Here is a 27,679-nt window from a genome sequence, read left to right on the forward strand (position 1 = left end):
TCTGAGGCAGTGGAAGGTGAAGTGACTCGGCCAGGATCACCAGGAGCGGGATTGGAACCCTGGCTTGCAGCCCCCTGGCTCTAACTTCCACTCCATTGATCTGATTGCTTCGTTGCCTGCAGGTACTTTTCCTTGGGCGACCACGATCGGAAACGTTTAGAAGATGATGAGGATCGTTTGCTAGCCACGCTGTTGCATAACATGATTGCCTACATGCTGATGGTGAAGGTAAACGCACCCCGTTATTGTAAATGTTCCAAAACGCTCACTAAGCAGCAACGGCCAGCTGCAATTTGTGGGGAACTAGCGAGCGACCTCAGTGCATTATGGGAGACGTTTTTAATAGCCTTGCGACCAGCAAAAATGGGCCATCCCTGGGGACGGAGATGAGTCATGGGAGTGAAAATACGTATCTAGATTTTGATTTCTAATCTACATGCACGTTTTTAGGCATGCAGCTGGCCCCCAGATATTGCAGGGGCAGAGTCCACATTATGTATTACAGTTGCGCAGAAATTGCCCTCATTTGCTCAGCTTTTAGTCCCTTTCAGCTGTGCACCAGCAAGAATCTTTCTCCTGCTTAATTATTCTGTTCTGGAGCTAAACAGAAAAGACCATAGATGTGATCTGTTCTACCCTTCTGTATGTAATTCTTCCTGGCTGTGTACTGATACAGAAATTTGACTGCACAGGGGAATGGGGAGGAATAATGTCCTAGATTGGAATACAGGGTGACCCATCCTGGGCTTAAGTGACTGAACAAGCAGAGTAATCCTCAGCTTTGTCTCTTTTCCAGGTGGGTAAGAATGACATCAGGAAGAAGGTGCGTCGTCTGATGGGGAAATCCCATATCGGACTGGTCCATAGCCAACAGATCAATGAAATACTGGACAAGCTGGCAGACGTGGTGAGTGTGCCACTAAGCCTAGGAGAGGCAGGTAGAGCTAGAGACTGCGGCACTGACCCCAGGGGAGCTTAGCAGAGCTAGAGTATAGAGTACTAACCCCAGGGAAGGCAGGCAGCACCGGAGGGTGTTGCACCAACTTCAGAGGAACTGGGCAGAGCTAGAGCGTGCAGCAGTAACACCAGGGGAGACGGGCAGAATGAGAGGTTGTGGCACCAACTCCAAGGAAAGAGTGTGGAACTGGTGATTGTGATATTAGCAGGTGAGAGGGAAGTGGATAGAGCTTGTGGCTGTGGTAGTAATCCTGGGTGGAAGGCCTGTTGAGCCTGATATTATCTTGTCTGTTTTCCTCTTTCTCACTCCAATGGGTGAGGGGAACATCAGTCTAAGGACCTCATTTACTAAGTATTTTTCTCCATAGATATAGAATGGGAGAAAAGCCTTAGTAAATCAGGCCCCTAGGGGTGGAAACTTGCGTCTCCCACATAGAAAGAAAGGATGGGCTGGGCTGGGCTGGGGAGATACACTAGCATCAGTGCAAGTGGAGGGAAGGAAAAGGCTACCATCTCTCATGCCAGGTACTCGTAGCCTGGATTGGCCACCGTTGGAAACAGGATGCTGGGCTTGTTGGACCCTCGGTCTGACCCAGCATGACATGTTCTTATGTTTCACATAGTAATAGAAAATGGGAGGGCAATACATTTTAGTGAGGTAACAGATAATGGGGGAAGGGGACGTTAACATTTGGAGGCCCTCCTCTCTCTCTTGCTCACTGAACAAGGGAGGGACAGAGAATGTATATAGCAGGAAAGGGCTAAGAAGTCTTGTCTGTAAATAGCTGACTATTGTATTTCCTTTGATTTCTCTGTAGAATGGCCGAGACCTTTCCATCCGACCCTGTGGCAGTCGCCATATCAAAAAACAAACATTTGTGGTGCATGCTGGGACAGATACCACCGGAGATATCTTTTTTATGGAGGTGAGAACAAACAGTGCAGTACCCAGTCACACGTACCCAAACAGGATGTGCTGTAGGGGGAGCTGCAGGGAATGGTGGAGGAGCGCTGGCTGTAGGGGGAGCTGCAGGGATTGGAGGAGCGCTGGCTTTAACACAGGCAGTGGTAAGGCTTACATGAGAACACTGTAATTGGATTTCTGTGTGTGGGATTTCGGATGTGACGGAGATGCTAATGAGGGTAATACATTCTCAGTTGGGTTGTGGTGATGGTATCTGAGTCAGCTTTATGACCAGGAAGGTGAGGGAGAAGAAGAGTCGGCTGCACTTCTGGGCTGCTTTACTGTCCAAGTCTTTGTCTGCCAGGTGTGTGATGACTGCATAGTGCTGCGGAGTAACATTGGAACTGTGTATGAGCGCTGGTGGTACGAAAAGCTCATCAATATGACCTACTGCCCCAAAACCAAGGTGCTGTGCCTGTGGCGGAGGAACGGCCAGGAAACCCAGCTCAACAAGTTCTACACCAAGAAGGTGAGCTGACCAAGGGGAGCAGAGAGGAGCAAATGGGGGATGGTGGGTCCCTGCCCAGGGCGGGATAAGGAGACTTTTCTGCTTCCAGATGGTGGCAGTCCTGACGGCTCCGTGGCCGGGCTCCACCCTGTATTGCAGAAGAACTTAGGGTCCGTCCCAGGCTCAGGTCTTCCACTCCCCCGGGACTGGGGATACCGCAGAGGCAGCATTCACCCTCCCTGGGGAGAAGGAGGCCTAGTTCTCATGCAGCGGTGCCACCTAGGGGGATTACTGAAGGTGGGGGTTCACCAGAAAGCTTGCTGCTGACATGTGACCATAAACGAAGACTTGGTGTAACTTTGTGGAATTGGTTTCCTGCCATCAGAACTTTACTTTTTAACATCTATGATTTGGTGTATTTTTCTGATTGATGGGTGTTCAGAAGAGCTTCAGCGTTGGGCTGAGAAAAAAACCCTAAAGACCTTGAAAAACTGACTCGTTCCCCCCTGTATGGAAGGCATGAAAGATCCGGGCCATAGGCCATCCCCTTCCTGCCACCCAAGATTTTGATATTTAATCAATCCAAGTCATGATCAATAGTTACCGCCCCCCACCCAAACATTTGGACACTACACTTGTAAATATTTCATTTTAAATTATCTCTATTTTACTTTCCCATGCAACTGTCATCAAGGAGTCATCTGATGACCTGTGACAAGGAAACTACCCAGTCCTATGGCTCTCTCTCCCACGTTCGCCTCCTGCCAAATTGTCCACTCCCCACTCCTAAAGCAGGAGGCAAATATTTTGCACCATTGTCACAAAGTGCTGGGCAACAAAGAAACTCCTGACCAGTTTCAACCGTCCAGTAAAAGTAGCACTAAAATGATTCAGTAGCATCAAACAATAAAGTTCTTATCTCTGAGAATGAAGTCTGGGATCTATAAAGGGTCGGACAGAATCCCATTCCCTGTACGTACCCGGATCAGTCCAGACTCCTGGGTTTTGCCTCCCTGCCAACAGATGGAGACAGAGAAAGTTTTACTGACCCTGCCACATAACATGAGGTGCCACCTGCAGTCCCGCAGTATTTCTCTGTCTCCAGTAGATGGTGTAAAACCTGCAGTCTGGAGAGAAAGGAAAAAAAAATTAAGAGAGACAATTTCTGGATCCTCCCAGGGGGGCTGTGATGTTCTGGTGGGGCCACCCCCCCTGGTTTGAGGTGGACGAGCAGGGGGCTGGTGACCCTTCTGATAGCTAGGTCCGTGGGGTGGACATCTGGTGGTCCAGATCCCTCATTCCCCACAAGACAGCGGTGGAACCTGCTGGCAGTTCTGCAGAAGTCAGTGGAGCTGGGAGGTATCCCTTTTATATGGTTTGTCCTGGGCTGGGTCGCTGAAGTTTAGTGAAAGGAGATGACATTGGTTTGCACTTTTGGATGGGCGCCTTCCTGAACCGCATATTGGGCGCCCATAGTGTAAGCTTATTGGACAGAGCTTGTTTTTGGGCGCCCTGTCCAGCCGGCTGTGCAGCTGGGCACACAATTATCAGATGCTTTTGGGAGCTGACCGATCGTGGGTGTTTATCCTTGGCACTGGTAGCAAAGAAGCCTAAGTGCCTTACCCTGTGTGCTGTTTACCATATTCGGGCATCACAGCCTGATATCCCCTCTAACTTGTGTCAGTGCTGCTTGGAGTCTCAGGGAGAGTTGTCTACGACTGATTTTGCTAAGCCCGGTCCTTCCCAGCATGATGCAGGAATGAGACGGAAGAGGGAACTGCTAGAAGTTTCACCTGGTTTTGGGGCTTCCCTAACTGGTTTGTCAGCAAGGGAAAGCAACTCTATGGATGCAGGACTGACGCCCCCTGGTTTTGGTACGGATCCTTCTGCCTTTTCTTGGGTGGAACGTTTTCAAGGGCTGCAGTCGGTGGCCCTGGCCAAACCTAACAGTTCAGGATCTCAGGCTGCGGATTCCCGCACGCCTGGTGCTGCGGGTAAGCATTGGAGTACGTCTACACCTGCTGTGGGTCGCGCTGATAGGGACCCAGATGATGAAGCCGATCCTTACTCGCTGGAGGATGGGGAAATATCTCTGGGATTGGAGCCATATAGAACAATGTATTGTTTCTTTCAGAGAGATGAGTTGCCGGCTCTGATCTCCCAAGACATAGGGTTGCCGGGTGCTTATTCCATGGCTGAGCCAAAGAAAACGCCCATTTTAATTTCTTTGCGTAAAGCATCATGTTTCTTCCCCATTATGGATGCTATTCAAGAATTGATTGATCTTGAATGGGGTGCCCTGGAAACTAATTTTAAAGGGGGGTGAGCCTTAATCCCCCTGGATCCAGCTGTGAGAGAGCAGTTGCGCTTTCTGAAAGTGGATGCCCTGCTGTGTGCCATTACCAAGTGGACAACTATCCCTCTAAAAGGGGGAGCGGCATTGAAGGATGCGCAAGATAAGAGAATTGAGGCTATCCTTACGTAAACCTTTGAGGCGATGGCAATACTTTTACAGAGAGCCTCTTTTTGCTCCCTGGTGGCTCGCACTTGTTTGCTTCTTTCTCAGGAATCTGGTTTGAATTCCAGGACAGTGATGGAACTGACAGCCACCTTTTTGGCGGATGCGGGCAGTGACCTGGTCTGCACTTCTGCCAGAGGGGTGGTTTGTGTGATAGTAGCCAGGCATCAGCTATGGCTGAGGAATTGGTCGGCCGATACAATTTCAAAGTCTAATCTTTCGAAATTGCCCTTTAAAAGATCCCTCTTGTTTGGGAGTGATTTGGAAAAAATGGCCAATAAGTGGGGTGAGTCTCAGGTTCCTTGGTTACCAGAGAATAAGAAGCAAGCACTGGGCTCTTTCGGCACAAGAGGTTGTGCTAGGGATTTCAAACGCTTTCGATCCTACAGAGGAGCGGCTTCTCAGAGAGCTTGTCCTTTGGGTAGGTCTCAGTCCTTTCGTCCCAGGCTTGAGTGGCGGTGCCCCACGAACCTCTCAATGAAGGTGTGCCAACCCACCCCCTGGAACAGGAGATAGGGTGTCGCCTCTTTTTTATCAGAGGTGGGTCGAGATCACGTCAGACCAGTGGGTTCTGGAGGTGATAAGAAATGGCTATGTTCTGGAGTTTCTCAGTGTCATTCGGGATGTTTTCATGGGGTCTCCCTGCAGCTCTCCTCAGAAGAGGCAGACAATTTTTATTTATAACTTTTATATACCGGCATTCGTAAAAAAAAACATCATGTCGGTTTACAGACAACTGAGAAAGGAAATTACAATGATAGATGGAGGAAGGATAGGAAGTTAAAAGGTGACAACTTTACTGTAGAGCCAACGGGCGCCACAGTTATTAAATGAGATTACATGTGGTTAACCAGGTTGGACATAAATTAATTATATACAAGAGGCGACAGAGTGGGGGGTAGCGCGGGGTGGGGGATGAAGCGCATAGGGGAGGCGGGGTGGGGTAGGAACTGTACAAGGGGGCAGGTGGTGGCGATGGGAAGGAGAGGTGGTGACTGAATATCAGGAAGCCATAAAATGGATGGGGTGGTGAGGGAGGGAGGGTGTGTAGGGGGGCGGGGGGACACTGTACTAGGGAGAGGGAAATAATGAGTGTTGAGAAGTCAAATGCTAGGGTTGAGAGGCATTGGGATAGGCCTGTTTAAATAACCAGGTCTTGATTCCTTTTTTGAATTGATTAAGTGAAGGTTCTAGTCGGGAGCTCGGTGGGGAGGGAGTTCCAAAGGGTGGGGCCGGCGATGGAGAAGGCTCTCGCTCTGGTGTTTGTGAGGTGAGCAATTTTGAGTGAAGGGGTGTGGAGGGGTGCCCGCAAGGGAGTTTCTGGTAGGACGGTTGGCCTGGTGGAAGTGTGGCATATCTTCGATCCAGGGGGAGTTATTTTTATATAGCGTGTTATGTATGATAGTAAGTGTTTTGTATTGAGAGCGATAGGTGATTGGTAGCCAGTGGAGGTTTTGTAATATGGGAGTAATATGATCAGTCTTTCTTGAGTTTGTAAGGATGCGAGCCATGGCATTTGTAAGATTTGGAGGGGTTTGATTGTGGAAGCTGGAAGGCCTATTAGCAGTGAGTTGCAATAGTCAAGTTTTGATAGTATAGTGGTTTGCATAACGGTACGGAAGTCATGTGCGTGGAGGAGAGGCTTAAGTTTTTTGAGGGTTTGGAGTTTATAGAAGCCCCCTTTTAGGAGTGATTTGATGTGGGATTTGAAGCTAAGTTGTGTATCTAAGAGAACTCCTAGATCTCTGACAGTGGACGGAGGTGTGAGATTTTGTGAAGTGTTCTGTTGCAGTTGGTGAATGGATAAGCTGGGTTGATTAGTAATAATTAGGATTTCAGTTTTTGAAGTATTGAGTGCAAGGTTTAGGTTGGAAAGGAGGGCGTTGATAGATGTGAGGCATGTCTCCCAGAAGTGCAGGGTTTCGTTGAGGGAGTTTTGGATGGGGATAAGTATTTGTACGTCGTCAGCGTACAAGAAGAATTTTAGTCCCAGTTTGGATAATAAGTGGCAAAGAGGGAGAAGGTAGATGTTAAAGAGGGTGGAGGAAAGGGAGGAGCCCTGGGGTACGCCTTGTGAAAGAGGAATGTGTGTGGATTCGGATTTATCAAGTTTGACTAAGTACTTTCTGTGGTCAAGGTAGGAGGAGAACCATGATAGGGCTGTGTTAGAGATGCCTATCTCTGCTAAGCGTGATATTAAGATTTTGTGGTTCACCGTATCAAAGCTGCTGAGATATCTAAGAGGGCTAGAATGTATGATTGGCCGTGGTCCATGCCTTTTAGGATGGTGTCTTTTTATTGCAAGTAGGAGCTTTTCCGTGCTTCGGTTTTTGCGAAAGCCGTACTGGGCGGGGTGGAGGATATTGTTATCTTCTAGGAAGTCGGTAAGTTGTGTGTTGACCACTTTCTCCAGAATTTTAGAAATAAAAGGTAGGTTGGAGATGGGCCTGTAGTTTGCTGGATCATTTTGGTCGAGGGTGGGCTTTTTTAGTAGGGGCTTTACGATGGCGAGTTTAAGTGGGTCGGGAACCGTCCCGAAGGTAAGGGAGCAGTTTATGATATCCGCTAACGGTCTTGCTATGACGGAAGGGATAGTGAGGAGGAGTTTAGATGGGATGTTGTCGGCGATGTGGGTGGCTGGCCGCATCTTTTTAGGATGGCGTTGACTTCCATCGTAGTGGTGAGATCAAGGGATGTGAGGTTAATGTTGTTGGTGGTGGGTGGGAGGTCGATGTGAGTGGGTTTGGGGGGGGAGACGATTGAGAATGTTGGTGGTTTTGTTTTTAAAGTGATCTGCTAGTTTATTGCATTTCTCTATGCTATTATCTTCCTGGGGGGAAGGAGTGGTGGACTTTGTGAGTTCTGCTACATAGGAGAATAGGGCGGTAGGGTTGAATTTGTAGCTGTGAATTTTTTGCTGCATAGAAGTCACGTTTGGCGTGGAGTGTTGCTTGTCGGTATAGGTGTAGGGTGTGTTTGTAGGCTACTTTGAGTGTGGGGGTGGGTTGTTTTCGCCAGGAGCGTTCTTTGGCTCTAAGGTCTTGTTCTAATTTTTTGAGTTCCCAGGTGTACCATGGTTTTCTTTCTGTTTGGTTGGGGTTTATTACTTTGTGGATGGTGGGGCAGATGTTGTTGGCTATGTCAGCAGTAAGCTTATCCCATGACAGGAGAGCATTATCTGGGTTGGTGAGGTCGAGGTTTTCACTTACGTTATTGAAGGCTTGGGAGAGTTCTTCTGAGGAGCATGGTCTATGGTAGGAAATGAAAAGTGTACGTTGTCAAGACTCCTCAACTTGGCGGATTGTGGTCCCAGTGCCCATGTCACAAAAAAGTGCGGGCTGATATTCCATTTATTTCGTTATACCCAAGAAGAAGGGTTCCTTTTGCCCCATCCTGGATCTCAAGGGAGTCAGCCATCATTTGTGGGTGACTCGTTTCCGCATCAAAACGTTATGCTCTGTGATAATGGCAATACAGTCGGGGGAGTTTCTTACATATCTGGATTTGTCAGAGGCGTACCTACATATTCCAATCCGGCTGGAGTATCAACAGTTTCTGACAGTCGCTGTTTTGAGGCGACATTATCAGTTTTGAGCACTACCCTTCAGTTTGGACACCGCGCCCAGAATCTTCTCCAAGGTCATGGTGGTGGTGGTAGCAGCAGTATTGAGAAAGGATGGCATTCCGGTCCACCCATACTTATCCGATTGGCTAATTGGGCCAAGAGCATGAAAGAGTCTTCACACCTCACGCAAGGTGATCTCCTTGCTACAGGAACTAGGTTGGGTGGTGAACTTGGCCAAGAGCAATCTGCAGCCATCCCAGTCACTGGACTATCTCTGTGTTCATTTCGACACGAAGCAAGGCAGAGTGTTTTTGCCGGAGATTCGCATTCAGAAACTGATTGTGCAGGTGTGACTATTGACAGAAACAATACACCCAATGGTATGGTCTTATCTACAAGTGCTTGGATTGATGGCAGCCACCCTAGAGGTGTTCCATGGCAAGGGTGCATATGCATCCTCTTCAGTGCACACTGTTTTCTCGTTGGAGTCCACAGTCTCTGGATTACTCGATACGACTTCTTACCGGTGGAGATCACCATCCAATTGCAGTGGTGGATGCAAGCAGATCATCTAAGGAAGGGCGTTTTCCCTAAGAACATTGGACTGGCTAGTACTCAAGAAGGATGCGAGCCTCCAGGGTTGGGAGAGCTCGCTATCAGGAGCTGATGGCGCAGGGGTGCTGGAGTACAGAAGAGTCTCTCTGCAAATGGTCAATGAATTGTAAGTATGCCAATCGAATGGCACAAACTTTCAGCCACTAATTCTCCAGAGTCAAGCAGTCCAAATAATATCAAACATTGCAATGACAGTGGCTTACATCAATCACCAGGGAGGAACCAAGAGCCAACAAGTGTCACAGGAAATAGCCCAACCCATGGAATGGGCAGAAGTTAATCTTTAGATGATCTCAGCCTCGCGTATTGCAGGAAAAGAAAATGTAAGAGCAGACTTTCTCAGCAGACAGAGTTTGGATCCAGGAGAATTGGAATTGTCAAACGAAGCATTCCAGCTCATGGTGGACCACTGGGGCCTCCTGTTTCTAGTCTTGCCGACAACATCATACAATGTGAAGGTGCCTCACTTCTTCAGTCGCAGGAGAGATCTGAAGTTCCTTGGGCATCAATGCCCTCATGCAGGAGTGGCCAGAAGGCAAGCTTCTATATGCCTTTCCCCCATGGCCCATGTTGGGCAGAATGATTCGGATAATTGAGAGTCATACAGGGATGGTGTTTCTGGTGGTGGCAGAATGGCCCAGGAGGCCATTGTATACAGATCTGCAAAGTCTCCTGGTGGACTCTCCTCTCCGATTACCAGTCCATAGGGATCTGCTTCAGCAGGGGCCTGTTCTTCACAAAGATCTGGCTCAATTCTGTCTTACAGTGTGGCCCTTGAGAGGGCTCGGTTGCTGAAGTGTGTATACTCCACTGCTGTGATTGCCACCTTGCTTTGAGCGTGAAAGTTCTCCACTTCCTTAGCCTGTGTTTGAGTCTTGGTGCGAGGAACAAGGGGTTCATCCTCGTTCGGTTAAGATCCCGTTTATTTTGGATTTTTTTTGCAAGATGGGTTGATTTAAGGGGTTGGCTCTTAATTCCTTGAAGGTACAGGGGGCAGCTCTTGCCTGTTTCTGAGGACAGGTGAATGGTGGATTCTTGTCAGCCCATCCAGATGTGGCCTGCTTCTTAAAAGGGGTGAAGCATCTTCGTCCTCCCTTGCAGTTATCAGTGCCCTTGTGGAGTCTTAATCTGGTTTTGAACTTTTTGGCAAGAATGACCTTTTTGACCGCAGCATAGTCTCTCTTTGAGGATACTTACTTTGAAGATGGTGTTTCTTGGGGCAATTTGTTTTGCCTCGGGTACAAACTTGGCTTGTGAGCCCTCTGGGAACAGAAAGATGCCCACAGTACCTGAATGTAATCTCTGAAGGGTCTGACAGGTGGAATATAAAATGAATAATAATCATACGTTCTGCATCTGTGCCTGCCAGTAAAGTCTGTTATTAAAGAACTGCTCCCTTCTGCTCTCCTCCTCTGTTGCAGTGCCGGGAGCTGTATTACTGTGTGAAGGACAGTATGGAACGAGCTGCAGCCAGACAACAAAGCATTAAACCAGGTGAGAGAGCTCGCTCTGCCTCTGGCTTCTGCTGGGGAGGGAGGGAGTGCCAGGTTTCCCTGCTGGAGAGGGGGGAGGAGGAGATTGCCCTCATGCTATGATTTTTGCCTCTTGAAGTGAGACCCCCCCCCCATTCTTTATTCAAAGAAAGAAAGAGAGAATTTGATGGGACTGGATATTTACCAAACTGAAATACTGACAATTCAGAAAAAGCGGAAATTGGTGAAGGGTCGATCAGCCCCATGCTTTAGTTTAATTGGTTTTGCCCAGCTTATTTCTAAACGAATGCAAGTGAAGCCATATTGACAGGCCCGTGTTTATTTCTCCTTAATCCGATGTAGTACCTGGGGACAGGGTATAGATCCCATGCCGTATCCTGCCTCCCTCTTGCTAACTCCCTTTAACCCTGTGGCGTATCCTGGCCCACAGCTTGGCTCGCCTTAATCCTGTGCTTCTGGCATGTGGCACAGCTCTCTGATGATGGTTTCCTCTCTGATGCAGGCCCAGAGCTGGGGGGCGAGTTCCCAGTTCAGGATATGAAGACGGGAGAAGGGGGACTGCTGCAGGTCACGCTGGAAGGAATCAACCTGAAATTCATGCAGAGTCAGGTAAGAGAGGAAGCTTTCTGGGTCGGAGTATGTGCAAGGGTTTTTGTGCCTAAGTGGGTCTGTGTCTTTGCATGCACCTGTCTGGGTGAGAGTGCGTCTGCATGTTTGACCGTGCCTTAGCACACATTATGAGTGTCTGTGTGGGGGTTTACACATATCCGTATCTGTGCCTCCATGGGGGTGGGTACGCGCTTGTGTGTTTTTATTTTGCTGTGTCCGAGATGCCCAAGGCCCTGCCAGCTTTCTCCTTTTCATGTAGCGATGGGTGCACCCTTAAGTAACTCTCTAATGGGAGTGATGGCCAACAGTCCTGCCCAGATTCCAGCTGCAGCACAGAGGGGGCAATGTTTCATGTGCGTAACTCAGCACCTGCATGCAGAAGTAGGTGTGCCTCTGTTTTATAAACCTGGCAGCAGGAGCTGCGGATCCCCACCCCCAGATGTACATTTCAGTACACCCACGGTTTTCTATTGTAGAAATCCACATAACTTTTTCAACTATTTTTGAACATAGGGGCATCTGTTCTGTGTTAAATGATTGTAACGTGCCTGTAAGCCCTTTATTTTATGCCCGGAAGCAGGGATTTTATAAATTGGCTGATGTATGCGCGTATCTTGCTTATGAAAATACTTATGTGCGTACTTTCAACTACCAGCTCACCGAGCCCTCCACAAGTTGACCCAGAACTTCACCCCCACCCTAAAACCATTTGCTCCAGCACCCCCTCAACTCAACAGAGTTGGTCAGCACATGTAAAAGCTTGTGCACATGTTTGATGGTGTATGCGCATATTCTGCTTATAAAACACATGTGTGCACGTATTTTCCAGCTGCGCCCCAGAACCCCCTTGCAGTGTCCTCACAACACCCTTTCTCTGTGTGTTCGTTTCTGCACGGTAGCGGAATTACACACTTACTTCCAGCCTTCTGAAAGTTGGCTTGCCAGGCACATAGGCTACTTAAACATGTATATATGCTGATTTTACACTCACAAATCCTGCATAAGTCTTTGAAACTTTGCCCCCATGGGCGGAGGACCCTTGTCCCCTGACAGTTTAGCTTGCAGTTGGGATGGGGGCTGCAGGGAGGGATATCTGGATTTCAGTAGCAACATGACTGGCATGGCTGAAGAGCTGAGAAGACTCTGCTGGCAGCCTGTGGGGGGGAGGGAGACGCATGCAGCCCTGTGTGTTAGTCTCTGTGTGTGTGTGTTTTGTTTCGTTTTGATTTCACTTTTCTCTGATGCTAGCCTCTTGCTTGCTTCACTTTCCTTAGATTAAACGTCTCTTCCTTTTCTGTACCTCATTCAGCACACTCTGGCTGGAGCTGTCTCGTGTGTGTGTGTGTGTGTGTTTGTGTTCTCTGTACTGCCTCTCGTTGCTGGGTCATGCTGTGTATTCTCCCAGTCCGTTCTGGCTGTCCTCTCCATCCATCAGCAGGCAGATGCAGGTACAGGCAGGCACCCACAGGTCAGGGCCCTGAAGAGGCAGGGGTGAGAGGAATTACAGGAGCCATATGCACAGAAATTGTACACCAGGTATTTCTGGGACACCTCAGCGACCCACATTCACTGCTTCCAGTACATCCCCCTCCTCCCTATCACCAACACAGAGGCAGTCCTTGCTCTCCCCACCCTTCTGGTCCAGACAGTCCCCCCGCTCACGTCACTGGCCTACGGAAATTCATGTAAAGAGTGTTCCTGTGGTGTGGGATGTGGGGTGTGGGCATTGCTGTCCTGGCAGGATCCGCTCTGTTTCCTCTTGCACGGCGCCATTGTGCAGAGGGGCTGAGAGCTGCTGAGGGTCCAGGAGTGCTGCTGCTGCGGACTGCACTGCACGCAGTGTCTGTGCCTGCCCTCTGTGCTGGAGGAGGATGCATGGAGGGAGGAGGAGGTGGGGATGGAGCAGACGGAGGCAAGCTTGGATGGTTTTTCTCCCCCCTGTGCTGCTTTGTTCTTAGTTGGGTTTGGCTTGCTCACTTTCCGTTAGTGGGAAGGGGGGGGCAGTGTTGCGTTTGTCACAGTCACTAATTGCTTCATTTCTCTTCCATGCTCTCTCCTCCTGCAAGGAGCGGAAGGTACATCATCTTCTGCTGTCTTTGCTTCTTAGCGCTTCAACACATTGTATTTATTTCTAGCTTTTGTGGCGAATTGAGATGATTCATACATATCCATGCATAGATATATACATTTTCTTTTTTGGTTGTATTTTTATTTAACTAAAAACTGTAAATAAGTTCATGGTTTTTGCTAGAATGTTCCCAGTTAAGACTTGCTGTGATGGTCTTTAAATTTAGTTTTAAGTTTCTTTTTTGTTTTGTGTGTTCAGTTTTGTTTTATTGATTTTTTTGATTTTTTTTTTAAGTAATAGAACTACTGTAACTAGGGAAATTCCTGCTAACCGTATCTACGTCTTCTTGTCTGTCTTTCTCTCTGTCTCAGGTTTTCATAGAGTTGAACCACATTAAAAAGTGCAATACAGTTCGAGGAGTCTTTGTCCTGGAGGAATTTGGTAATTACAAGCTCTTGCTACTCGAGCGCGCACTCACACAGCAGTCACCCCAAACCCTGCTCTCTCCGTAAAGATCTCGCAAAGTCTCCGTACTCAGCAGGGCAGTTGCGCAAGGCCCCCCCACTCCAGGAGCATTGTAAGGCTAGGCCCCAGCCCCTCAAAGGCAATAACCGAAGCCCCTGGTCCCCAAGAGGGCGGTCATTAGGGGCAGTATAAACTTCCAGCCCCTGGTGGACACCAGAACAAAGGAAAATCTCCAGGCCCAAGGAGGGCCTTCCCATACACCTCTGGCCCCAAACCCCCCCACCTCTCTAGAGAGGACGACTGTAATCATAACCCAGGTGATAGTCACACAAGCCACCAGGAGAACCATCACCTAGGCCCTTAGTAGAAAGTAATTGAAAGCCCAGCCCCCTAAATCCTCAGCCTTCAATAGCTGTAACACAAACCCTGAGCCCCGGGTGGGGTGGGGTAATAATAAAATCTCCTACCTAACTGTTTATTTTCAAATAAAAGAGAGAGAGAGGAGGAGGGCGAGAGCTGGAGGCAAGATGATACAGACTAGAAATGGAGGGCCTTAAGGATACAAGAGGACTTAGACAGCTGTTGGGTCAGGGATTAGAAGCTGTGAACCTTGCAGTAAGAGGCAGCACTTTGGGGGGGCTGTGAGGTGGTCCATATTAGGTGAAGCTAGAAGGTGAGTCATGAGAAAAGTGGAGCGGAAGAGGGTTAGGAAAAGCTGGAGATCATGACTTGGAGGATCCTGGAAGCAGGTAGAAAGCAGGGCTGGTATATTACAGGCTGGGAGAAGGTGAAAATTGGAAAGCAAGGTGTAGGAAGGAGGAGGTGATCAGAAGTTACAGGCTCTGAAAACGTGAATTAGAGGCTGTGACAATAAGAGACTGGTCAATGGCAAGGCCGAAGGGTACATGGGACAAGATTGGGCTGAGATGCGAGACATCAAGAAGGAGCCAGTGCTGAAAGTTAGTGGTTAGGCAGAGAGGCAACAATAAAGATTCCAGGCTGTGGCTGGAAGTAAGGTGTGATTGAGGTCAGAGGTCTGCATCAGATGCAACCTTAGCATATGTGGCTGAAGTTGGAGACTGAGAGAAAAAGGGACTGTCAGCTAGAAGTATGTAGGACAAGGCAGGGATGGAGGCCTTTAATCCCAGGAACTTGAGTTACTGCGGAGTATTTGTGCTTCCTCGCTTCTATGAAAACCTTCATCTCCAGCAGGTAAAGTGACCACTCTAAAACTCGCTGTCAGCCTCAGTTTTAAAACAGCCACACGGTCTCCCATTTCCAGGAATGGGAGAGCGGAGGGCTTCCTTCTCTTACTTGTCTAGGAAAGGTTAAGGAATCTTATGAATCAGGGGAGGGGTGGTGAATGGTGATGGGAGAAATGTTACTGTGCATGGCTGGATCTGGGATAATTCCACTTGCAGTGGGCTGTGAACAAACTAAATATACAGTGCCTGATAAACACATTCTTTTTGCATATTTTGCTGTCTAAAAAATACAAATTAAAATGCCTTAAAGTAGGAGTTTGTTTGACTGATCTCACAACATCTTGAAAGAGCAATTATAAAAATATTCCAAAAGTAATTAAGAATAATAAACCAGAAAGACTTGATTACATAAGTCTTCACACCCTTGGCTCAGTGGAAGCCCCTTTTGCAGCAATAAGAACCATGTGGAAAAGAGGATTTGCATTCAGGCAACAACCAACATTGCTCTATGCTTCAGCAACCAACATTGCTCTATGCTTCAACGGCAAGAGGAAATGTGGAAAAGAGGATTTCATTCAGGCAACAAACAACAAGGTAGCACAGTCTGGGTAAACAAATAAGCGTGGGAGTAGCTTGCTTGTTGCGGCGGTTACTACCCCAAACCAATTAAGCCTGATACTTCACTTTCAATGCATATCCAGCATAAATCTCTGCTTCAACAGCAGGGGGGAATGAAGAAAAGTGGATTTACATTCAGACAACAACCAACAAGGACTGAATTGCAAAGTCTGGATAAACAAATAAGCGTGGTAGTAGCTTGCTTGTTGCGGCGGTTACTACCCCGAACCAATTTAAGCCTGTTACTTCACTTGGAAAGCATATCCCGCACAGCTCACTGCTTTCAATGGCAGGGGAATGAAGAAAAGAGGATTTATATTCGGACAACAACAAAGGACTGAATTGCACAATCTGGGTAAACAAGCATGGGAGTAGCTTGCTTATTGCGGTGGTTACTACCCCTAACAAATTAAGCCTGATACTTCACTTTGAATGCATATCCAGTGCAGCTCACTGCTTCAACGGCAGGGGGAATGAAGAAATAGGATTTCTCACATGACAAGCAGGATGGTAGCCCTCACATATGGGTGACATCATCAGGATGGAGCCCAATCATGGAACACTTTTGTCAAAGTTTCTAGAACCTTGGCACCTACTGGGCATGCCCAGCATAGCACCAACCCTGCAACCAGCAGGGGCCCCTCTTCAGTCTTCTTTTTTCCACGCAGCAGTAGCCACGTGGGTCAAGGAGCTCTTCAGAGATTCCTGACAGGAATTTTCCTCATGAAATTTATCAAAAAATTATACCTCACATGGGTCCCCTTATCGATATATTTGCTCTGCAGTCGAACTGTTAAGTTTTTTACCTACTTGCGGTCGATTGCCGTCGAGTTTTTCCCTCGCGGCCTACTGGCCATCGACCGCACCGCAGCTAAATTTTGTCGAGGCTATGGCATTGGGTTTCCGTCTGTGCCCCGACTGCACTCGAACAATGTCCATCACTGACCCTCACACGGTCTGCGTGATGTGCTTGGGGTCTGGCCATGATGTCCTTACTTGCACCAAATATGCCCAAATGACACCAAAGGGTCGCAAGGCTAGGCTGGAGAAGATGGAACCTCTTTCGGTCAAAAACCCCGACTCCATGGATAGGTTCGACGTCGTCCAAACCAGTACTGTCAACTTTCCGCTAGGACTGGGAAACCGCTGCTGCCTGACCGGCTTCGACTCCACGAGTGTCGACCCCCCTCTGTTCCTCCTCGGGAAAAAGACCATGGAGAACATCAAGAAAAACATAGACACCGCCATCGGAAAGCTCAGGCCACCGATACAGGCAAGCCCTTGGCATCAACATCGTCTGAGCCACCGACAAAGAAGTCCTGTACAGAAAAGGCCCCATCCTCTTCTGTTTCTGGGTCACCAAGGTGTTCCCCCACCTGGACAGGTGCCGGGAGCTGCAACTCCACTTTCACCAGTTGACCCTCTGGCTACGCCAGTGCTGCCTCCTACTCCGGAACCGGGTATTCATGCCCCAGGTTTCCGTGAGGAATTGGATCGGATGATCCAAGAGGCCATCGGTAAAGCACTCCAGGGGTTCAAACCTCCATCAGTGCCGGTTCCCGAGCCAGCCACAGATCCGATACCCATAGCGCTTGCACCGCTATTGGCAAGAATGGCTGCGTTAATCGGTGCCCTTCCACCGGTGGATCTGAGGGAACCGATGGCCCTGATTCCGTCATCACCGATACCTTTGTCATTGGAAGAAGAGGAAGAAATACAGATCTCTATTCCGCCCTCCGGAGTGCTGCCACCGACACAACCATTGATGCCACCATCGTTTCCACCTCTGAGGCCATCGATGCTTAGGCCTGGGCCTTCCAGGATAACACAGTTACTCCCTTCTGATGATATGGGAGCTGGGGATGAGCCTTATGATCCTTGGACTGATGATTCATCCCAGAATACTGATGATCTGCCTTCACAGCCCTCTCCTCCAGAGGACTTGTCCTTTATCAACTTTGTAAAGGAAATGTCTGAAACGATTCCATTCCAGCTTCAGACTGAAGAGGACTCTAGGCATCAGATGCTGGAGCTTTCCCAATTCCTCGATGCTCAAAGGAAATCGTATCTATCCCTATTCATGAAATCCTTTTGGACCTTTTAAAGATAAATTGGGAGCATCCTGGCTCTGCAGCACCTGTCAACCGTAAGGCAGATGCCACCTACCTAGTTCGGTCAGCCCCTGGCTTCCAGAGAACTCAATTAGATCACCACTCAGTGGTTGTGGAGTCAGCCCAGAAGAGGGCACGACACGCCAAACCACATTCTTCCATTCCTCCAGGAAAGGAACAAAAATTTCTGGATGCATTTGGAAAATGTGTATTCCATGGCTCAATGCTGATCTCTCGCATTGCTTCCTACCAATTGTACATGTCCCAATACAACAGGGCCCTGTTCATGAAGATTCAGGAATTTGCTGAAGCCTTACCTCAGCAATTCCAGGACCAGCTTCATGCCTTAGCTCAAAAAGGCCTAGATGCTGGCAAACATGAAGTACAGTCTGCATATGACATCTCTGACACCGCTTCCAGAGTTTCGGTGGCAGAGATTAGTGCGAGGAGATGGGCTTGGCTAAAGTCTTCAGACCTCAGGCCAGAAGTACAGGACAGGCTAGCTGACTTGCCCTGTGCTGGGGATAATCTTTTTGGAGAAAAGATTCAAGAAGCAGTGGTGCAGCTCAAGGACCACAAGAGACTCTGCGCCAGCTCTCCTTACTGCCTTCTGATCTCTCCTCCTCTTCCAAAAGATCTTTTAGGAGAGACTAAGAGACAAGTCTACCGGCAAAGGAGATACTATTCCCCGGCGTCCAGGGGTTGACTTTCTAAGCCCTACCAAAAAGGCCAATCCAGGCAACCTCGAGTACAGAAGTCACAGCCAGCCCCCCAACCAGGTCCAGTGTCTGGCTTTTGACTCCTTTCTAGAGAGCAGTACCCAGCCTCCACTTCCGGCTGTCCCCATCAGAGGCTGCTTGTGTCACTTCTCCCAACCATGGCACACAGTCACCAGAGATCAGTGGGTACTCACTGTAGTATCTCACGGTTACCACCTCACCTTTCTCTCTGTTCCACCGGATTCCCCACCTCGGCTGACTTGGGGATCATCCGACCACCCATCACTCCTGGAGCAGGAGGTCTCCCTCCTCCTCCAGTCCCGAGCAATAGAACCAGTGCCCCTCTCCCAACAGGGGCAGGGGTTCTATTCCTGGTATTTCCTGATACCAAAAAAGTCAGGTGGTGTTCACCCTATTCTAGATCTTCGCACCTTAAACAAGTACCTACGAAGAGAAAAGTTCAAAATGGTGACTTTGGTTTCTCTTCTTCCCATTCTCCAAAGGGAAGACTGGCTCTGCTCTCTAGACCTCCAGGACGCCTACACACACATTTCAATTACTTCATCGCATCACAGATTCTTGCGGATTCTAGTAGGCCCAAAACACTTCCAATATCGAGTGTTACCATTTGGCCTAGCATCTGCCCCACAAGTCTTTACCAAGTGTCTCGTAGTGGTAGCTGCCTTTCTCAGGAGCCAAAGTGTCCACATCTGCCTCTATCTCGACGATTGGTTGATCAGGGCTCCCACTCAGCAGACTGCACTGACATCTCACGTTGCATACCCTGATCTCCCTAGGGTTCCTCATAAACTATCCAAAATCCAGGCTAGTTCCTTCTCAAACCCTATCGTTCATAAGGGCCGACTTGGACACTCCAAAAGCGAAAGCCTTCCTACCTCGGGATCGAGCTTTCACTCTCTCTTCGCTGGCCCATCAACTGCAGTCTCGACAACATTCAACTGCACATCAATTTCTGGTCCTATTGGGTCATATGGCCTCCTCGGTGCATGTCACTCCCATGGGCCCGCCTTGCCATGAGAATAATGCAGTGAACTCTAAAATCACCTTCGCAGCCCATTATTGTTTAAACAAGGCTGGCAGACAAGATTCCATCTTCGGCCAGTCTTTGCTATGCAACTTATTTGCGAACTGAGGTACCAACATCCTTCCGCCAACCTGGTAGGGTTCAGGATGCCCTCTACCAAATTCCACCCCAGTTCTTGTGCCTGTTGCACGTCTTTGGATACATTTGGTGCATTGCTCAGGCATCCTCAGCTCGGTACTCACCCATATGTGAGGACTACCATCCTGCTTGTCCTGTGAGAAAGCAGAGTTGCTTACCTGTAACAGGTGTTCTCACAGGACAGCAGGATGTTAGTTCTCACAAAACCCACCCGCCACCCCGCAGAGTTGGGTTCGTTCACATTTTCTTATTTTGTTTTCGCATGTACTTTTTACTATAAGACGAGACTGAAGGGGGACCCCTGCTGGTTGCAGGGTTGGTGCTATGCTGGGCATGCCCAGTAGGTGCCAGTCAAAGTTCTAGAAACTTTGACAAAAGTGTTCCGTGATTGGGCTCCACCCTGATGATGTCACCCATATGTGAGGACTAACATCCTGCTGTCCTGTGAGAATACCAGTTACAAGTAAGCAACTCTGCTTTACATCTAGCCAACATCTAACAAGGCATTGATCTGAGCAGTATGAGTATACAAACATCGGGGTAACTTGCTCGATAAGACTTTTATTACCCTCAAACTTCAGATGCAGCTCCAAAACTGCTCTCTGCATTAGTGACAGGGGTGGAAGGAAATTAGAATCAAAATCTACAAATAAGGGCCCTGAACTCAGCGGTCAGAGTAACAGATGAGAAAATAAACGTGAAAGCTTGCTGGGCAGACTGGATGGGCCTATTGGTCTTCTTCTGCCGTCATTTCAATAAGTATGTAACAACTTTACGCGGTGGGATGGTGCAGTTTTTGCCCATTCTTCTTGGCAGAAGAACTCGAGTACTTTCACATTGGCTGGAGGTCTTCTGTGGATTGCAGTCTTCGCTATAGATTTTCTATTGGATTGTATCTGAGCTTTGTCCGGGCCACTCCATTGTTGCTTTTGCGTTGTGCTTAGGATCATTGTTCTGCTTAAAGGTGAATCTTCTCCTTGATCCCAGGTCTATGGAACAGGTTTTCCGCCCGGGTCTGCCTGTACTTTGCACCATCCTCCTTTCCTATGGTCTTAGTTAGTTAGTTTATTTGATGTACCGGCTTTCTATATGCCGTTAAAGTAGTTTACAATGGAAAAGGCAATTTAGAGTTGAACACAAGCCTCGGTCTCTGCTGCTGCCAAGCCATCCCTATGACACAAGGCTGCCAGAATTAAGTCAACATTTTCCCCAATCTCAACCCAAGACCTCTGAGGTTCTTAAAGCAATCTTAGATGTCATAGTGACTGTCTGCAACCTTTTCACAATCAGGCTGCCCCTCCAATCTGTTCCCACTTTACAGGGATGGACCTAACTCTGCTTCAAGGGATATTCCAACACACTGACATTTTCTTTTAGTCTTCCCTCAACCTATACCTTGAATAATATCATTCTGGAGTTCTTTTAGTAGCTCCTAGTTTGGGATGTTGTGACCTTTGCTTCAAGTTCATTTCCTACAACAGAACCTGCTCAATTCTTCATCCGGCAGTAGTCCGATCAGCTCATCTACTGTGATGGGACCTACGTGAGGAGTTTTTTTTTTTTTTTTTTTGTATAAACATTTTTATTGGTAAAAGCATTGAACAAACATACTTTGCCATGAACAAGAAATAAACCTTGCTGTAATACCATTTAATAGGTAACCCATTCCCCAATACCCCCTCTCCCACCCCCCATGCACATGATATGTCTCTGTAGAGAAATAGTAGAAAATATGCAGGAGCAGCTTATGAGGACTAAATAATAGCAAGTGAACAAGCTTCAAGTACAAACAACTAGGGAGCAGTGTCTCTACGGGAGCTCTTTTTAACTTCTTATCGGCCTTGTTAAGGCAGTGTTTTGAACTGGAGCTAATTGGGGTTTGCTCCGACAAAGGATTAGGACTTAAGCAAGCAAGACGTATGTTCTTTTATTCTTACAGTAACTACTTGGGGAATTTTTCTGGAATTGATCTTTCATGCTGGAAGGGTTTTCGTATTGCGTAGATCAGTGAAACAAACTCGTGCAGCGTGTGTACGGTTTCAGTGAGGCAGTAATTCCGAGTGATGAAACAGAGTTCAGCAAGGGTATGGATTGCTGTAGCATTTTGATTTGCAGACCACAGAATGTGAACAATGTCCAAGGGTGTGAAATCTTTTACAAGGCAGTAAATGACCCAGTGAGGAAGAGGCTTCAGTTTGGCTCCTGCACCCAGCAAGAGTTTCAGGAGACGAGGGCCCTGCACACAGTTCCCAGGAGGACCCTTGGGCCATGTGGACAGTGATGGCACAGGTTCCAAAGCCTCTGACCCCAAGCGCTGGGATGGGCCACTTTTTTCAGAGCTACTTGCACGTGCCGATGACTGGTGCCCTGTAGGCAGCAAGCTGTGCCAGGGATGTATTCAGAAACGGCTTTTCTCACTTTTTTTTTGTTACTATGTATATGAGTAAGAGGAATCTTTGCCAATGGCATTATAAGTGGAATTAACACTTTTACAAAAAAAGGAAAAAACCGATGCATCCTGAAACTTTGGTGGTGCTGTAGAAATGGCTACTCGGGTATGCAGTCCTCAGGACCCTAACAAACTGGACCCCTGCACTGTCCTTTAGATTTTTTTTTTTGTTTTTACCTGAAAGCTTCCTCCTACTGGCTTTTCTAGCTTAGGCGGAACCAGGGCTGGGATGTGATGCCATAACTTTTCATTTGTAAGGATCCAGGGATTTTTTTTCCCCCTGTTTTGTATCTCTGCCCCCATGCCTGCTCATTGCCGCGACAGCTCTCTGCCAGGGGCCATGCACCGGGGCTGCTCCTGGCTTTTAATCCAGCCTCTCGGCGACCATGACTCCCTTCCCCATGTGGGCTGTGTGTGCTTCTGCTGTAGCAGCCCCAACTGACTTGGGGTGCAGAAGAGCCAACTCAAGTATCAAACTGGGGCCTTTTCACATGGCAGGATAGACCATCACAGTTTTTAAAGTAAAGAAAAATGTGTCCATTAGGTTTGATCTACCTTCTGCTTGTCTATGCAAATAGTTTTGCTCAGCTATGTAATAAATGTTTATATTGTTATTACCCTGTATGTTTCTGAAATAATTAAGACTTCTCTTAAACTGTCAGCACACCCAAGCTTGCTAGGAGAGTCGGTGCTTTGATCACCCTTACAATCAAATTAGATTTCCATTTTTGTAGCTTTAGGTCCTATTATCCATCTTTCAAATATTGTCTGACTAAGCCACCTGTTGACCTTTAGGGAGGAATTTTCAGACTGTCCAGGCAGCTTGTACCTATGGACCTGCAATTTCATTTTGAAAAGAGAAGTCCCTTTGAAAATTCACCAGCATGCACGTGCAAAGTACGTGTCAAAAAAATACATGCGGTGATTTCAGAATGAAAGCCCAGCGCATACTTTTCCTTCCCCAATCTGACCCTGCCCTCTTTCCCCACCTGTAAAAGCATTGAGAGACTGCGTGCCAATTTATACCTGCACTAGGCAGGGACTGTTTTCTAAAGGCATTTTCACTTGCGTTAAAACCTTTGAAAATTGCCCTATAAAGCATTTGTAAATAGTTCTTCTCTTCATGGTAAATATTCCCAGCTGCCCTGATTTCTCCCTGGTCCTCTATTTACCTTTTATTGCTTCTCTGCTATACATTTTTTCAATTTTTCTTTAAGATAGGAAGCCCAAGACTGTCCCCGAACGCCGGGTGAGCTTGTACACACAGTTGTAGAACAGCATGATCCCTACGTGTCGTTTCCCTCTGTGCAGCCAAGGATATGTGATACCTTTTATTGCAGCTTGAGATTTTGTCACTATCCACAGCTGATCATCCAAAATGACACTCAAGATCTTTTTCCGTGCTCCAGCGCTACAGCTGATGACCTTCCTAGCCAGTTTACATATAACACATGCATCACTATCGCTATGGTATATCAACTTACATTGCAAAGTAAAGAACATGGCCTTGTGTCCCTTGCAAGATTTCATAAGCGCCTGACAAGTTAGTAATACCCACTCGGCATCAGTTAAAATTTATTTTCAAATAATCCTAGCATTTTGTGCGATGCAGTTTGTGATATGGTCTTCCCAGGATTCAGGGAAATTACAGATGAGCTGCATAAAGAATTTCCAATATAACAATCTGACAGTATGTTTTGGTTTTTTTTTAAATGCCAGAATCTTTCTACTTAGGAGTTGCAAGATTTATAATGTTTCTGTTGGGAAAAGTAGCATGGAAGGGATCACGGTGCCAATCATGCCAGGGTTTAACTCCAGGAGCATTTATTTATGTAAAATATTTCTAACCCATCCTTCCGAGGTTCAAGGCAGGGTACAGTAAAAGCATCCCTAGTATCTCAAACAAGGGTCATCAAAAAATAACAAATACAGAAGACAGAAAGACATGAATGACAAAACAGCTACAAGCAGATCATAAAAGTGTCTCAGTTGTCAGGATTATAGGCCATTTGGAATAGATGTGTCTTTAATGCTTTTCTAATGAACTTGCTGTTGGAAATGAAACTTATTTCTCTAGGGAGAGAATTCCACAGAGTGGGAGCAGCCGTTGAGAAGGCACGTTCCCTTTTTTCATCAAGCCAGGCTAATCTGGCGGAGGGAACATCCAGCAGTCCTTGAATGGCAGGATGTGTACAATTTCAGTGAGGCAGTAATCCAGGGTTATGAAACAAGAGTTCAGTATAGTATGGATTATTGTAGCCAATTTGTACTGAACACGATATGTGATAGGAATCTAATGGAAAGTCTGCAATCCTGGGGTAATATGATCTTGTAAGGGTATATTTGTTAACAGCAGAGTTTTGTATTATTTGGACAAACTGCATATGCTGGAAGGCCAGTGAAAAGAGTGTTACAAAAATCTAGCCCAGAGAATAAAGCACCACGTGAAATTCTGAGAGATCTAGAAGAGGTTTCAAGTGCCTTATCAGATGAAGTTTGAAAAATGAGGATTGAGTGAGCGTTTTAATGTGATCATGCACAGATAAAGAAGAATAATCGATTACACCAAGGTTCCAGACAGAATGTGACATGACAGTCCCCTGGTCCTTGAAAAAGATTTTATCAGGCGTGTTTGTGATGGGAAAATGTGAAAGAATAATGATTTCAATTTTATTAATGTTTAAGGCAAGCCTGTTATAGTTTAACAAGGCATGAATAGCAAATAGACATAATGAGATAAACTGCTCCGTTTGTGACCAAGAGAACTTTAATGGAAAGAAAAATTGCATGTCATCTGCATACAGTTTGTAATGTACCCCAAGGCTCGCTAAGAGACAGCATAAAGGGATCAGGTACAAGACGACATGTCGAACCAGGAGAGACAAACTAATTAAAGATTACTGCAGTTCAGTTTAAAACTGAGAAGGGCATTTTACACAGTCCTGGCAGAAAGATCTTTGTAGCTGAAGCAACTATAGTGGAGGTCACAGAACAGTCAGAAAAAAAGCAGAGAACAATGACAAATGTCTTCTCTTTAATCTTTATGTTGCGATGTAAACCTTGGACGTTACTGTGCAGAAACAAAAAGGTAGGAGCCTAACCCCCATGAGGTGAGTCCTAGCTCCCAGAGAGAGAGCAGCAGCTGCAGCCAGTCTGCATTACTTTTTCAAGATGTGAGGAACCTTAAATGCTGCTCCCAGATTAAAAGATGCTGCATGCTGTCAGTCAGGACCACGGATGGCTCCATAAGACAGTTTCAATAGCATCTACTGCAGCTGCTTATCGTGAAGGTCTTGAAGTTCTCCTGTAGGAGATGCAGTAGGGCTTTCTCCATGGGCAAGCATAACAAATGAGCCACACAAGATGGGACGACATCATCCGATGGTGCCAAATTGGTCTCCATTCTTTCTTGGCCAAGAAACGTCTTTGAATCTCTTCTGGGCATTGTCACCGCGCGCCCTCCCTCAGTCTTATTTCATCTGCTTTACAAGAAAATTGAAACATTCCACATTCTGGCAAAACAGCATCTATACTTCAAAATCTCCTTTGGAGATAAAGGGCAAACGTCCATTTCAAATCTTGTGGTAAATGCTACCATAAGATGGCTTCGGCCTACCAGTATGACTAGTGGCTCAGATCATGACAGCTCGACTTGCAGCCCTTGTGGCAAAATGTCACTGAGGGCACTAGTATATCGTGACTGCAAGCTCAAATATGATCTTAAAGGCGCTTCAGATGCCATAGAAAGAGGAAACAATCCCCATTTTTGGACAACTTGACTTTAAAAAATAAAAAAAAAGGTCTTGAGGTAAATCTTCTGTGCGTGAAGGAACAAGTGACAGGATCCCCTGTACCAAAGTGCCAAAGAAAATCGGCATTGTATGGTAATATTGCACATCCATCAGTGCCAAAGAAGGTGCAAACACATCGAAATGGAAAGGAGATGGCATGGGCACCTCGTGCCAAAAACCAATGGTGCTGAGTTAATGGTGCTGAAAGTTACCAGCGCTGAGGAGCACAAGTTCATCAGCACGGGCAGTGCACAGCACAGAGAAGCCAGCATTGAAAAATAGCACAGAAACATTGAGTTTGAAAAAATACTACAAGATCAAGCATTTTATAGCTGCACCTGCCTCAGTGAGTACCTTGTTGTCACCTCTCTGGTTACAACCAGAGCCCTCTTGATCAGATAAACAGAAGCCAAAGCTTTCCTTTCCTCAAATGTCAGATTGTCATGCATTCATACAAAAGCTCTGAACAGACTTCACTAAAACTTATGTGAAGGAATTACCAAACACTGAATCAATATTCCAAAGACTCAATTTAGAATGCTTAAGAGAAGAGTTAAAATAAAGTTCCACCATCTTATTTTGTAAGTCCTGAGGATAAATCAAGAGAAGAAACCATTGAAAGATTTTCATAGGAAGAACATCTTCATATATAATTATCAAATTCAGAACTTTTGCAAGATTCTGGTGATTCCTTAGAGTACATTCCTAGAGGCCATTTGCCAGATCTTACATTAGATCTGTCAAATGGAACCAAACAGAGCGTTTATACCAACAGAGGATACCACCTATCTGTTATTTTATACAAAATAAATTTGAGAAGCAATAATCTTCAATCTTCAGGAAGAAGAAGAAAATGTTACTGACTTGCAAGGAGTTTTACAATGTTACAATCGCCAAAACAATTTAAAGCTATTCTTATGCAACAGGATGTACAATCAAAGATATGGAAAACACCCTTCTCCATTACCCCTGTGGTGAAAAATGTGGATATTAAGTATTGAATTAAAAAAAATATTCAGGACATAATAAAGTCCAACAATCGAATCAGTGATGAGAAAAGCATTCATCGAATCAGTGATGAGAAAAGCCAAAAATACTCCTCCAGGGAAGAATGGAAGAACCATAAGAAATTGCCATGCTGGATCAGACCAAGGGTCCATCAAGCCCAGCATCCTGTTTCCAACAGAGGCCAAACCAGGCCACCAGAACCTGGCAATTACCCAAACACTAAGAAGATCCCATGCTACTGATGCAATTAATAGCAGTGGCTATTCCCTAAGTCAACTTGATGAATAGCAGTTAATGGACTTCTCCTCCAAGAATTTATTCAAACCTTTTTTGAACTGCACTAGTCAATGAGAAGATGGCAAACACCCCGTGTATGGGCAACAAGTTATTTGGTGATAAGATCAATGAGACTGGAATTGATTAAAAACCAAAGCACCACACTTCAGTCTTTGTTAGCATCTCAGATGGATATTTCCTTGCAAAGAAGATATCCAGAGTCATACAGAAGACCTTGTTACTATACTCAAAGACAGTGACCAATAGTTCTACAGCAACTTTAGCAACCATATCAACCTCCGCCAAGACAGAGAAGGTGTATCTGACAACAACAGAGAAATACAGCAGCAGTACCAAAGACTAGAGACTAGTTTTTGACACAGCCAATATCTATATTTATTTATTTATTTATTTAGATTCTTTTTTATACCGAAGTATAGCGAGGAGCCTTCACTCCGGTGTACAAATATTGAAGCCATCCCAGACATAGTAATAGGGGGAAGGTTAACGTTCTTCAGAGATCAGTGGAATCTCATCACTTCGGACAAATGGGTTTTGAAAATATAAATTAATACTATTTCCTCAATTCTGAAAGCTTATCACCTGAACTCCCCCCT

General features: G+C 46.6%; 1 protein-coding gene across 22 annotated transcripts in view; it reads left to right on the forward strand.

Moving 5' to 3' along the window:
- MADD (MAP kinase activating death domain) overlaps positions 1-27,679 on the forward strand; it is a 95,454-nt gene that overhangs the window by 58,797 nt on the left and 8,978 nt on the right. For all 22 annotated transcript variants that reach the window (XM_029582763.1, XM_029582773.1, XM_029582768.1 and 19 more), the window contains 7 exons: positions 123-228; positions 797-907; positions 1,776-1,883; positions 2,226-2,390; positions 10,489-10,561; positions 11,063-11,169; positions 13,609-13,678. In XM_029582763.1, the coding sequence (XP_029438623.1) occupies positions 123-228; positions 797-907; positions 1,776-1,883; positions 2,226-2,390; positions 10,489-10,561; positions 11,063-11,169; positions 13,609-13,678 (740 nt within the window). The remainder of the gene's footprint in view (positions 1-122; positions 229-796; positions 908-1,775; positions 1,884-2,225; positions 2,391-10,488; positions 10,562-11,062; positions 11,170-13,608; positions 13,679-27,679) is intronic.

The sequence above is a fragment of the Rhinatrema bivittatum genome, chromosome 17 (genome assembly GCF_901001135.1).
Source record: "Rhinatrema bivittatum chromosome 17, aRhiBiv1.1, whole genome shotgun sequence".
In the NCBI taxonomy this organism is placed as follows: Eukaryota; Metazoa; Chordata; class Amphibia; order Gymnophiona; family Rhinatrematidae; genus Rhinatrema; species Rhinatrema bivittatum.